This window comes from Ictidomys tridecemlineatus, chromosome 12, assembly GCF_052094955.1.
Source record: "Ictidomys tridecemlineatus isolate mIctTri1 chromosome 12, mIctTri1.hap1, whole genome shotgun sequence".
NCBI lineage: Eukaryota > Metazoa > Chordata > Mammalia > Rodentia > Sciuridae > Ictidomys > Ictidomys tridecemlineatus.
In genome coordinates, this window is record NC_135488.1 from 44,991,256 (window position 1) to 45,005,554 (window position 14,299).

The window sequence follows — 14,299 nt, forward strand, 5'->3', positions numbered from 1 at the left end:
TCCAAGCAGCAATTTCACTTTTGAGCTTTTATCCCAGAGAAATAAAAACTAATGTCCACACAAAAACCTATACATGAACGTTATAGCATATTTATCTGTTTGGGCTATTACAATAGCCCCAAACTGGAATTAGCCCAAATGTCCTTCAACAGGTACCTGGTTAAACAGATATATCCACACCATGGAAGACTATTCAGCTTTGAAGATGACTTTGTATACACAGCAACTTCAGGGACTCTCCAGGGAATTTTGCTGAAGGAAAAAACCTCCAATTTCTAGAAGTCATATCCCGTAGGATTCCACTGACACAACCTTGTGCAATGATAAAGTGTTTAAAATGGCGGAACATGAGGGGTTGCCAGAAGTTAGGGACCGGGGGGCGGGGTGGTAGGAGCAACACACGGGTGTGGTTATAAAAGGGCCAACCAAATCTGTCCCTGCAGTGATGGAAAGGTTCAATACCTTGTCTGTGGTGGTGGATATGTGAGCCTACAGAGATGCACACACACACACACACACACACACACACACACTGAGAAATGAGTTTAAGTAAAACTTTGGAAATCTGCGTAAGATTAGTGAATTGTATCATTGTCAATATCTGGTTGTGATACTGTACATTTGACCCTTCATATCCATGGTGCCACATCCTCAGATTCTGCCAACCATGAATAGAAAATATTTGGGACAAACTGCATCTGGATTGAATATACACAGGCTTATTTACATAGAATTTACATCCTATTAGGTATTATAAGTAATCTAGAGGTGATTTTTAAATATAGAGGAGGTTGTGCCTAGGTGCTGTGCAGATACTCCCTCATTTGTATAGGCCTGAGCATCCCCAGGTCTTTGTGTCTGCAGGGGTTCGTGGAATCAGTCCCTGATAGAAACCCAAGCACAGGGGACATGAGACCCCTTGGAGATTCCTGGAAACCGTTTCTCATGGATACCAAGGAATGACTGCACTCTAGTTTTTGTAAAATAATCCTGTTGGGGGAAATGAGTCAGCGTAGAAGTGATCTCTCAGTTATTTCTTATAACTGCATATAAATATACAGTTACCTCAATAAAAATTTCAATTAAAATCAATCAAGCATAACCCTATAATAATAATTTAAAAAAAAGAAATGTCATGATAGAAATATTCCCCACCCATTTCGGGGTGGCCCAGAGGTTTTAGTGTTTCCTCCACTCACCCCTGGTCCCTTTTCTCAGTTGAAGTTCCAGCCTTTCCTTTCTCTGGAAGCATTCTCCTGGCGTCCCCATCCGTGTGGACGGTGAAATGGCGGTGCAGTTGCTTCTCCTCTGGGGACGTGTGCCCTGTCCATCTCTCAGAGCCAGAACAGGGCTCTTCAGCACTGGGAGGCCAGTCACCAAAGGAGAAGCAGAATCGGCACACCTGGAAGTCGTCAGCCCCACGGGTGTGCAGCTGGCTCTGCTCTCAAATGGCTTTTAAGAGATTCTCTCTCTTTCTTGTTTAAAAGCCAAAGGGGAACCCCCCCACCAACCCCCAGCAAGGCTTCAGATGAGTATTTTCATTGTTCTCCAAAATTTCATGCCTCAGGGAAGCAGGTATTTTTCTGTAGTACAGCAAAGAAGACGTTCAAAAACCCTCTTCCTCTTATTTGATCTAAAATTGGAATTCAGTTGGGAGAGGCGAGTTGGAAATCCCTTGGGCGAGGGGTGCAGCCCAGTGGTCGAGTGCTTGCCTCCCATGCAAAAGGGCCTGGGTTCAGTCCCCCGCGACACACACACACACACACACACACACACACACACACACACACGAAAGCCGTGCCTTTCTGAAAAGAGCCATCATGAAGGGGATCAAACAAGCTCACCAAAGCAACCCTCTGGGTCCCTGAGTGTGCACGGGCTGTTCAAGGGCACCTGGTTTGACATTTCTTTCTTTTTCCTTTCTGGACCTTGTGTGAAGGAAGGAATGGAAACCCCCGTGAGGGCTCCAGCCATGGAGAGAACTGGCCAAGAACCGGGGCTGGTAGCACAGGGGTGGCTGTGGGGGGCTTGACTTACCTCACCACCATCCAGCTGTCCAGAGAAGCCCGTGACCTGATTAAAATACACGGTCTCCTCCCGATGGCCTCTATATTGTCCCCCTAAGAGCCATCAGTTCAGAGGCCCAGATGCCCAGGTCTCTGGAGCCCCCTAGGGCACCTCTTCCCTGAGGAAGCCGCAGGACACTGAAGGTGGCTTAGCTCTGGACACCTGAAGCAGGGGCCAGCAGCAAAGGCCCCTCATGTTCAGTGGGTGGCGGGGGGTCGTGGTGACTCTCCCTGAAAACGGCTGAGGCAGCCTCTGTCCTGGATCCAGGAGAGACCAGTTTGATTTTTAAAACAAGTGACACTCTGAGGGCCTGGTTTCTGTTTTAACGAAGGTGACCGTAGAGTGCCGGGCACACCGTACCCACAAGGCCCCCACGACGTCCAGAGCCCTTCCTGCCTCCGGCCTCTCAAGGCAACACAGTTTGGCAGGGAACAGGCTTCTCAGACTCCAGTCGTGTTTAGCTGCCAACCAGACCTGGGTATAACTGCTGACCTAGAAATTCACGGAAGAATCGAGGCCGAAGTAGAGTTAGTGCAGTCTGGGGGGCCTCGGGGGCCAGGGGCAGGCAGTGGAGTGTGTGTGTGTGTGTGTGTGTGTGTGTGTGTGTGTGTGTGTGTGAGAGAGACCTAGAGAGGAGCTATGCTGAACTCACTTACATTCTTCACCTCTTGGGCAAAATCCCGGGTTAACGGTTTGATCATTTTCCAGATGTGTGAACCCCCACGGTGTTTAATGTCAATTCTGGAGTCAGGTGTGCAGGGTCTCACACTGCTCGTTCAGGATATATGGAAACTAACCCTTGCCCTCGCCCACCCCCCACAATGCCCTTTTTCTCTCCCCACCCCCCAGCTTTTCCAACTCTGTGCATTAAAAGCCTTTAAAAAGCATCGAACGCTTTGCCTTCAACACCCTGTGCCTTTGTTCTTCTGTTCCTTTGTTGTACAGCCAACTCATGAGCTCAGGGGGCTGCCTCCGTGGCGGCCCTGAGCCCGTGGAATGTGGGCCCCGGGTCCACAGCTGGCTCCGCCGCGTGCAGACAAAGCAGAAAGGCCGAGGGCTCATCTTCCAGCCCCGCCCTGGGGAGAGCGAGTTCTGGGGGAGCCAGCCTTCAGCCTGGCCGCTGTGGGCACCCGCTGTCTGACGATGCCAGCCCCCAGTGGTTCCCTCAGAGGGTCTGCCTCCTGCAGCAGGACCTCTTGGCCTTCTGTTTGTGCAGCCCATGTACCAGAAGGGGCTGAGAGTGGGAGCTGGGTCTTTGTGGGGCCAGCCCCCCACCCCCACCCCCTGCTAGGCCTCTGATGAACCCCGGGAGCCTAATCCACAGGTACTAATGAGCTGTCCAAGTTGCAACCCGCTTTTTGGCCCTGTCCACCCTATGGTTTTCAAGACTGGTTAGAACTTGTGAAGGTTAAAAAAATATGCATTACCTGGCTGTTGTCTAGCAGCTTAAAACATACATGTGGGGAAGTATGCACCAGACCACACCTTGCGTGGCAAAGGCTTTGATGCAGATACCATGCCGGAGTCCTCTGACATCGTCTGGGGGACTATATCATTTGTTCAAAGCATCGCTGGTTGTCTGTCTCCCCTGGAGAGACGCCCAGGGAATGCAACGTGTTATTTGCTGTCTGCCGGTGGAATCTTACCCCCAAGGGGCCGAGTCGTGACTCAAGAAGGCGAATGCGGTGGACTTACGCTTTCCACCCCTTAGAGATTTCCCCTGGGTCATCATTTTGCAATTAAGTTGTTCCTAAAAGCTAATCGGTCAGGATACAGTTAATTAGTAGGATAGCAACAGCCCCTGATGCAGGAAATGAGCAAGCCACTCTGAGAGCGCACGCCAGTTTTTAAAATAATGTTGTTCTTGTTCATTTTGAGTTTCAAAAAACTTAGGTCTTTCTTTATCCTGTGTGTGTGTGTGTGTGTGTGTGTGTGTGTGTGTGTGTGTTGGTGGGTGGGGTGGGCAGAGAAAGAAGAGGAGAAGAGAGAGGAGAGTTTGTGGTTCCGGGGATTGAATCAGAGCCTTGTGCATGCTAGGCATGTACACTGCCACTGAGCTACATCCCTAGTCCCTGCATTATCTTTTTTAATCTGACACATGTGTATCCTAAATAGTAGAAAAGGCAACACTCTACTCTGAAATCAGATCAGGGTCTCCAGTTCTGTGAATTCATTTTCTCTCTCTCTCTCTCTCTCTCTCTCTCTCTCTCTCTCTCTCTCTCTCTCTCCCCCCCCTCCCCTTATCTATAAAATGGGATAATAATTCTCATCTACCTTCCTAACAGGTTTCCGTGAGGATTAGTGTAAACCAAGTCAAGCACTTAGCCATAAGTGCTCAGTGTATTTTAGTGATTCACACTGTTAGTATAATCAAAATAACACAAGATTTTTGTAATCTCAATGACATATATTCTTATATGAATGTGTATATATATTTTACTGTTTTATTTCCTGCATAAAAATATTCATGAAGTTAAGGATAGCATCGTCGAATCAAAATCAAAAATAATTATTTTATCTGCTTTGGGAGAGAATTGCAGATTGGCCCTTCCATGACTGGAAGACGAAGCACCTTTGCTCTGAAATCCAACCCCAAACAAGTCTGGTACATGAATTAGGTTTTATTACATTTTTATCCTCTTACCTTCGTAATTGCTTCAAGTTGTTTCCCTGCTGTTAGAGTGATTTGTGAGTGCAGATGACGATGCCAAAATGATGTAAATGAAAGTCTGGATCAGTGACAAAACGATGTCAAAACCTGAGAATGTAAATGCAAATTGTTAGCGAGACCCAAGAAGCAAAAACACCCCCAAAGCGTATGAAGCTAATGTTACCCTTGAAAGACCTCGTGGGAAATGTTATTTTTAAAGTTGTGTGTGCTGTACAAGTGTGTCTCAGTCCTCTTTATGCCCATCTCCCCGCTTCTTTAAGCCAAATTGATCACAAAAACTAGTGAAGTTAACGTGATCCTCATGCCGGGTCTTTGCTGCACGGAGAGCAGGTTGTCAATTTGCTGATTCACACAAGAAGCAAGGCCTTCAGAATCTGACCTGGGAGGGACTCGTAGTGTTAGTGGAGGGCTGGAAAACATCTTGGGGGTCATCAAAACCCCATTCCCTCCCTTGATGGGGTGGAAAATTGAGGTCAGAGCTCAGGAGTCTTGCTCAAGGAACTGCAGCTGGGTTGCTGCAGAGCTAGAGAGGAATGCAGGTTGACCACATGGGGGATTTCCTCCATCTTCCTGGTCCTTGCTCTCTCCCTTCCAATGCCTCCATTGGCCATTCACCCTGACATCCTAGGTTGGGAAGCAGCAGATGGAGGGGACAGTCCACAAGGACCCCAAATGACCTCATGGTTCAAACTTGCCTCAGGTCATTCCTGTGCCACAAGCTTTGAGACCGCTAATGCATCTCAGGCCTCAGAAAGCAGGCAGCAGAAGACGTCCTTTGGGACTGGAAGCCCTTCCATCTCAGCAAGGTCAACTCTGGATACTGTGTGTGGTTTCACTGGAGCCATAGTTTATAGTGGCTGTGCTTTTGATCACATCCTAATAAATGACCCAAAGACCTGACTCAGAACCACACTGGGGAAAATCCAGGGGGGGCAGTGAGCCCGGAGACATGGGGCCATCCTGGCTGGCACCCTGGAAGCTTCCTCTCCAGGCCGACTCTGGCCTCAGCCTCCCCATGCTGCCTCCTGGGTGGTAGACCCCAGGGGAGGTGGGGCGCCGGTCTACCACAGCCTGACTTTTTAGCGCAGCCCAGCCTTGGCTGCCAGGTTCAAGCACAGCCCACATGTGCAGTGTTTCATCAGCCAAATCTGCAGCTCCTCTGGGCACCACCACCCTTGACTTGGACCTCCACAAACGCCCACCTTGCCAGGAGGCTGGTCTCCAGCAGCGATTGTCTGCTCACCTGCCTTGTAGCCCAGCAGTGTTATCACCTCCTGCTCACCCCCTAACTCTTGCATGTTTGCAAGAGGCCTCTGAACTGAGGTTGATTTTTTTTTTTTTTTTTTTTATAAAAATGCACCTGACCTCACTAACCCTTCCTGATGAACCATGTTATGCATCGTTCTCCTGAATCGGAACCTCACAGAGGTGAGAAGACAGCCTCACCATGTCTTTTTTAATATTTATTTTTTAGTTGTAGTTGAACACAATACCTTTATTTTATTTATTTATTCTTATGTGGTGCGGAGGATCGAACCCAGGGCCTCACACGTGCTAGGCAAGCGCTCTGCCGCTGAGCCCCAGCCCCAGCCCCTCACCACCATTTCTTTGAAGAAGCAAGTTGCTTCTGACTGGCCGAGTGGAGAAAGGCGCTTTGTTATACAAGATCCCATCTCTCTGTGAGGTTGGAATGTTTTCTCTTTCCCACTATTGTTGTTCCAATGCATAAAATCCCCCAAATTATTTTAAAAAGTGACATAGCTCCCCCAAAGAGGATTCCTGCCACACACACACACAGGCCCCCAAATGGCAGGCAGTTGCCTTTGTCATCCTTTTAAAGACGAGGAGGGTAATGCCACCCCCTGTTCAATTACTGCTGAATTAAATCCACATTCAGCATGGACCACAGGGCAGAGACTTGGGAGTTTCATTTAAGAACTTGAAATAATTGAGAGCCTTACTCAGTCAAGGGAGTGTCACTCATTACTCCAAAGCATGAGAGTCAGGGCTGGGGGCGGGCGGCCAGTGGTGAGGCTGAAGGTCTCCCTCAGGGTTCCTTTTCATGGAACCAGGCCTGGACCGGACACAGAGAGCCAGAGGACTCGGTTTCTAATCCCAGGCTCCACAGTGCTGCTCTACTGTAGGTGGCGTGCCGGGAACCGAGGTTCTGTGGTGGGCGGACAGGTGCTGTTCGATTCTCTAGCTGAAGAGGGGGTAACTTGGCTCCCTCGGTGGAATGATGTGTGGGGCTGGTTGGCTTTATGAGGAGATCCAGAGAACTGGGGACGTCTAGAGAAGGCAGAATTGCTGGGTTTTAAGTAGAAACCCAGGGACATGGGGTTTGGTAATGGTAGGATTCACGGTGCTTTTGATCTCTACCCAGTGAGCCAGATTCCTATTTCTGAGTACCCCACGAAGATTACTGTCATCGTCTGAAGAGTTTAATGAGTGCTGTGCAAGTATCTTGTACCAACCAAGTGAAGTTGACTAATCATAATGGATGCTCTCTTGAGACGGTCAAGTTGTCATTAGACATGCATGTGGACTGTTGAGCTAACGGAAGACCAGGATGCGACCCTGGCAAACACCCATACAATATACTTCCGCTGCCAGCAAACAGCCCTACTGACATCTCTGCAATTGTTTGAGTGTGTGTGTGTGTGTGTGTGTGTGTGTGTGTTTCCTTCCTTAATAGATAAGGTAAGTCAGACATACTTTGTCTGTTTCGATCACACCTTTATCCAAGGACCAACACAATGCCTGACATACAATAAACAATAAATGTTTGATGAATGAATGAGAAGTGGATAGATGGATAATTGAATGGATGGATAGGTAGATAGGTGGATAGATGTTTGAATGGAAGGATGAGTGGATGGGTGGATGGATGAGTGAGTGGGTGGGTGGGTGGGTGGATGGATGGATGGTGGGTAAACAGATGAATGGGTGGGTGGTTTGCTGGATGGACCAGGTGGCTGTAGGGTGCTTAAGGAATGGGTAATGGATGGATGGATGGAGCTGAATTTGTTCACATTATGGTCTTGCATTCATTTTCCATAGCAAACATAAGGAGTAGCATGTTGATACAATGTGGAATTGTAGAGAAATTGCACTCCGTCCAATTTGGTTCAAGAAACCCTTGCAATGATTTTAAAAACATCTCTAAAGGCTGGAAGTCATATGTTCCCGATTATGTTTCTCTTCTGTTATCCCTATAGTCAGCAAATTTTCTTTTCTAACATTTTCTTCTGTCTTATTTCATTCTCAGCTGAATTCTACTTTTAGTTATTATCTATTGTTTGTGTTGACATAATGTTCCAGAATCTGTGATAGTGGGCTGCTTATAAATTCTACCTGAGGAAATTTTGTCATTGTCATACTTACTCAAGATATTGAGACATGATGTATTAGGTTGGGCTGTAGTAACGAGGTATCATGGAATGGGGGTCTTAAACAGTAGGAATGGACTGTCTCACTCATCTGGAGGCTGGAAGTCCAAGGTCAAGGTGTCAGTAGGTTTGGTTTTGGGTGAGGCTTTCTTGCTGGCTTATAGATGGCTGCCTTCTCATTGTCCCCTCATGTGGCCTTTCATGTGTGGGAAAGTGGGGCTAGGGGAGTAAGTGAAGGAGAGAGAGAGAGAGAGAGAGAGAGAGAGAGAGAGAGAGAGACCACTCTTACTGGGTTAGGACATACTCTTATGACCTCATTTAATTTTAGTTATGTTCTAAAAATAATTCTGTCTCCAAACATAGTCACATTAAGGGCTAGGACTTCAATATATGAATGGGGGCAGGGTGGAGAAACACAATTCAGTTCCTAAAATGTGACAAATTCCCAACACACTGCAAATTCTTCTTTTAACTTTGCCGTGCAGGATTAATGTATATATATCCCTCCAAGTTGAATGGATTTCGTGTCCCATGAGCCTCCATCCATTGGACTATTCAAAGTAAAACGTAAGCTCTGGGAAGGAGATGCCACCTGAGTCCCTGAGCTCCCCGTTTCTCAAATGCCCATAGTCACATGAAAGGTGAACCGTGCCGCATGTACAGGACTGAATGTGTTCTCCATTTTATATACATGTCTTCACTCTATTATTTGAATCCAAGAGGCACAGTGGAATGAAGTTTGCATGTCTATTACTAATTTCCAGTTTCCTTGTTGTGTGCTCTGCTACATCCATTGGCTCTGAGGATATCTCCATTTCTGGATCGATCACTTTAAAAGCATTGAAATCAGAAAATAGTACAATTTCATTTTCATGATGATTTTTCTTTTCCCACAGGAGTGCATTATACCCATGATGACATCATATCTTTGCTTCCGAAGGGAATTACCTTGAAAAATAAATATAAGGTTGTCCCAGTTACAGAAGAGGATTAAAAAAAAAAAAAAAAACTCAAGCATGCAATAATTTGCCATTTTTTGCAGATAGAATCTTGGAGGAGAGTTTTTCAATAGAAGTTATAACCCCAAACAAATAACCTGGCTGCAAAGGAAATTTCATTCTTGTGCTCAGAGACAGGCATCTTACTAAAATTACTTCTCTGTTATCTGTTCTTCCACAGTGAAGATGCTGTTGCCTTTGAAAAGTCTACTGACTACAGCAGCATTATTCAAGAGGAAGAAACCGTGAGTTGGTTGAAATAGATGCATTGTAATAGACTCAGAAACATTTGGTAATCCTTAATCAGAGACAACTTTTTTTCTGTGTGTGACGTTCTTGTGTTGGGTAAGCCTTGAGCAGCCGCCCATTTGTCTTTTATTGCTGAGTGTTTCCTGTGCACCAAGCACTGTGCTGGGTAAGGTATGTCTTCAAGGAACAAGGACACGTTTGCTGTGTCACTCTTTCTTTAGCCACAATTTAAAAGGGTGTACAGGTTGTTAACAGTAAATTTGTCCATAAGGGTCTCTTTTTTATTAATAATTTTTTATTTATATATGACAGCGGAATGCAGTACAATTCTTATTCCACATATCGAGCACAATTTTTCATATCTCTGGTTGTATCCAAAGTATATTCACACCAGTTCATGTCTTTATACCTGTACTTTGGATGATGATGTCCATCACATTCCACCATCATCTCTGACCCCATACCCCCTCCCTTCCCCTCCCACCCCTCTGCCCTATCTAGAGTTTGTCTATTTCTCTCACTCTCCCCCTCCCTATCCCACTATGAATCAGCCTCCTTATATCAAAGAAAACATTCAGCATTTGGTTTTTTGGAATTGGCTAACTTCACTTGGCATTATCCTCTCTAACTCCATCCATTTACCTGCAAATGCCATGATTTTATTCTCTTTTATTGCTGAGTCATATTCCATTGTGTGTATATGCCACATTTTTTTTTTATCCATTCATCTATTGAAGGGCATCTAGGTTGGTTCCGCAGTTTAAGTATTGTGAATTGTGCTGCTACATAAAGGTCTCTATGTTACAGTTATAGCTCTTGTAAGATCAAAACTATGAATAGCTAATCTATGAATTTTGTGTTGGACTTTAATTGGTTGACCAAGGCAGCATGACATTCTCTGGCCCTGTCTTAGCTCAGGCTGCTATAACAAAAGGCCATACACTGGGTGGTTTAAAAACCACAGAGTTCTTTCTCACAGTGGCGGTGTTTGGAAGCCTGAGATCAGGGTGCCGTTGTGGCTGCTGGGTGCTGACGAACGCTCTTTAATGCGTTGCGGACGCTGACCTCCTCGGGTGTAAGAGGGAGCTGGCCTCCCCTGGCCTCTTTTAGGACACTAATCCCATGGGGGGGGGTTCCATCTTCCTGACACAGTGGCCTCTCAAAGGCCCTATCTCCTACCGTCACTTTGGGGTGACCGTCACACTATCTCCTACCGTCACTTTGGGGTGACCGTCACACTATCTCCTACCATCACTTTGGGGTGACCGTCACACTATCTCCTACCGTCACTTTGGGGTGACCGTCACATGTGGATGGGGGTGCAGACATTCTGTCCATTGCAGATGGTGTCTCGTTGGCAAGTGCCATTGAACAGACAACTTTTTAAACTCCTGTTTTGTGACCAGCACTCTTGAGGACTGAACAGGGTGTGAAAAAACAGTGACAAAACAGCGACAAGGGACGCAGCCTCTCAGCTGGGTGGCTGTGATAGACTGAAACAATGGGCACCATGTTGGCTGGGCAGGGAGGCCATGGGTGCATTGGGAAACCCAGGGTGGTGGGGTGGGAGGCTGTGGTTGGCCCCACTGATGAGGGAGGACTTCCTGGAAGAGGTGGTCTGGGTTTATTTCCTGCTGCTGCTGTAAGAAACTAGCCTACATTCCATGGCTATCAACAACACAAACTGACTGCCTTCCCATTGTGGAGGTCAGGAGTCTCACAGCGGTTCTCACCGAGCTCAGGCCCAGATGTCCACAGGGCTGTGTTCCTTCTGCAGATTCTGGGAGGGATCCCTTCCTGGCCTTTTTCCACCTCCCAGAGGCCACCTACATTCCTTGGCTACTGACCCCTGGCCCAGGACCCCTTGCTTCATCATCCCCTCCAGCAAAGACAGACTGAGTCCCTCCCTTTCTGCCATCTCTCTGGCTCTCTGTAGCTCGGAAAGGTCACCTGATTTTAAGGACCTTGTGATTGCATGGGGCACCCAGACGATGCAGAGTAACCTCCTTATCCTCAACTTCTTCATATCTGAAGATCTCACTGTGCCTGTAACAGTCACAAGCTCTGGAGATCATGACGTGGACTTTTTTTTTGAAGGGGGTAGTACCGGGGATTGAACTCAGGAGCACTTGACCACTGAGCCACATCCCCAGCCCTATTTTGTATTTTATTTAGAGATAGGGTCTCACTGAGTTGCTTAGTGCCTCCCTTTTTGCTGAGGCTGGCTTTGAACCAGCGATCCTCCTGTCTCAGTCTCCCAAGCCACTGGGATTAGAGGCGTGTGTCACCGCACCCAGCTGATGTGAACATTTTTGAGGAGCACTAGGTGTTGGTGTATCATACTGTCTTTTGAGCTCATCCTGGAAGGGATCACTGAGCTTCTTTGTTAGGAGGGCCTTTATCTTGGAAGTGTAGTTTGCGTTTGAGCAGGGAGGTCGGAGTGGTAACGTGGAGGTAGCAAGGACACAGGTGTTAGAATGTTGGGCAACATGATGATGCTAGCCTGGGAAATTGGGATTTGACCCAAGAGACTTTAGGAGACCTTCTGACATCTTCAAAAGGAGAATGAGAGAATATATCAGCTTTGGTAGTGATAATTTCTGGGAGCAGTGTGTTTAAGGATGAAGGAAGGACAAAGGCATCCTGGAGAATTGATGGAATAATTCAGGAGAGGCAGATGGTGCCTGAAGGAGTAGGTAATAGTGGGGAGGTGTTCCCCACTGTATCCTCAAGATCTGACACCTTAGTTCTGTTAGTCAGCTTTCTGCGACTGTAACAAAATAACTGAGATAGTCAACTTTTAAAAAGAAAAGGCTTATTTTGGTTCACAGTTGTGGAGGTTTCCAGTTCATGGTAATCTGGCCCTGTGTCTTTTGTGCTGATGGTCAAGCAGTACATCATGTCAGGGTGTGTATGGTGGAGCAAAACTATGTAGCTCATAGCTGAGATATGAAAAAGAGGAAGAGGAAGGGACTACTGTCCCATAATGCCCTCCACGGTAATGCCCCCATTGACCTGAAGACCTCCCACTAGGTTCCACCTTTTAAAACTCTGTGACCTCCCAATAGCACCACAGGCCGGGGATCAAGCCTTTAACGCATGGACCTTTGGGGACATTAAATATCCAAATTATACCATGCATGCTCACTATAAGCTGAGTAAATGATACAAATCCCAATAGCATTTCTTGGGTCTCTTGAAAATTATAATCTCAATTTAATATAACCTGGAAAATCTAAACTGAATTTCTCACTTTTTTCTTTGCCATTTTGCTGAATTGTTTCTCCAGCACCTAAATCCTCCCATTTGCTACCTGCATGCCTTCTTTTACAGATATTCAAACTTTAGTAGCTCTGCATCATGCAGTTACTTTGGCCTCTGATTTGTTGTAAAGAAAATATTTCAATTCATAATATCTAATACATTTTTTCCCCTAAGGCTAGAGGCATAGCTCAGTGGTAGAGTGCATGCTTAGTTATGTGTGCAACCCTGGGTTCAATCCCCAGCACCAAAAAATTAAAATTAAAGCAGAATGTTTTTTTTTTTCCTGAAAGAACAGTTATTTTCACGGTGTATAATGAAAGAATTATACTGTAAGTAATTTCTACAGAGGAAGAGACCTAAGGGAATCAGCTTCAGGAACTCATGAATTTACTTTTTATGATGTTTTGTAATAATGCACTTTTACATTCTCCTTGTAATCATTTCTTGAATATCCCAATACTACATTGCCAGATGACTTCTGATTAGGTGAAACAGGGATGTGTTCATTATGTTGAAATGCAAAGATTTTTGTAGCTTTAGACAAAAAGCAGTCTGCCTAGACCTCTAGTTCTCAGCTCCAGCATGCTGGGTTGGAAAGATGGTTAAAATTCTAGACCTGAATTCTAAATTCAGGTCTCTTCTGGTTCACTTAGGGCCCAGGGATATGGTCCTCAGGTACCCTAAGGGATTCTGGTGTGGATGGCTTCAGGACCACATCTTGAGAAGCGCTGGCTTTGGAAGTAGCAGCGGCAGTGACATCAGAGAACACTGATGTCACCAGGAAGTCCAGCTGTGCTCTTGAGCCGCTGGGTACAGTTGGGGTTTTGCAGTATGAGAAACTGGCCTAGAGTTGGAATTGAGAGTTCCTCAGGTCTTGTCTATTAGAGGAACTAGTGGATTAATCCACTGATGGGTTAAGAGAGTGGTATCTGTAGGCAGCTTGGATGTGCCCGGAGAAAGCAGGTCACTGGAGATGTACCTTTGGGGTACATACTTTGTCCTGGTGAGCAGAGCTGTCTGCTTTCTGATTGCCATGCCCTTCCACCTGGTATCATCCTGTATGTGTGCAACCCTGGGTTCAATCCCCAGAGCTATGGAGTTGGCCAACCACGGACTGAACCTCTGAAATTGTGAGCCTCAAATAAACTTTTTCTTCCCTAAGTTGTTGTTCTCAGGTATTTTGGTCATAGCAATGCAAAAAAAAAAAAAAAAAAAAAAAAAAAAAAACTAACTGAAACACCCTCAGAAGTCATTCTACAAATGAATAACTGAGTTCAGCTGTGGGTGATGTGAAGACCGAGACCTTCCACTGTACCTTCACCGAGCAGACGCAGGGTTGGGGAGAGAGTGAAAAGTCACCCCGTAGGCTTTGCAACTCAGTGTCCAACTTGTAGGAATTATTTTAAGCTACTGAATTATAAGGGAGTTTATTCCAAAGCCCAGGAAGATCCTGAGGAAGTTATTTCACATAAAATTGATGTCCTTTCTTCAAATCAGGAGGGGTCATGGCTGCCGTGCCCTGTGGATAACACAGAGAGGAATGGCAAATGCACCTTCTGCAATTTCACCTGCTTCCCCCCTGACCATTCTGTTATTTGTTCTTCTAAGGGGAAAACCTCATTTGCCTTATTGGCGATAGTCCTGAGATTTCTGATTAAGTA

The 14,299-nt window shown here is 46.2% G+C and overlaps 1 protein-coding gene across 5 annotated transcripts in view; it reads left to right on the forward strand.

Moving 5' to 3' along the window:
* Rfx8 (regulatory factor X8) overlaps window positions 1-14,299 on the forward strand; it is a 71,517-nt gene that overhangs the window by 25,499 nt on the left and 31,719 nt on the right. For 4 of the 5 annotated variants that reach the window (XM_078028809.1, XM_078028811.1, XM_078028810.1 and 1 more), the window contains one exon: window positions 9,307-9,370. The exons of the other annotated variant lie outside the window; for it this stretch is intronic. In XM_078028809.1, the coding sequence (XP_077884935.1) occupies window positions 9,307-9,370 (64 nt within the window). The remainder of the gene's footprint in view (window positions 1-9,306; window positions 9,371-14,299) is intronic. 5 annotated transcript variants of the gene reach the window in all.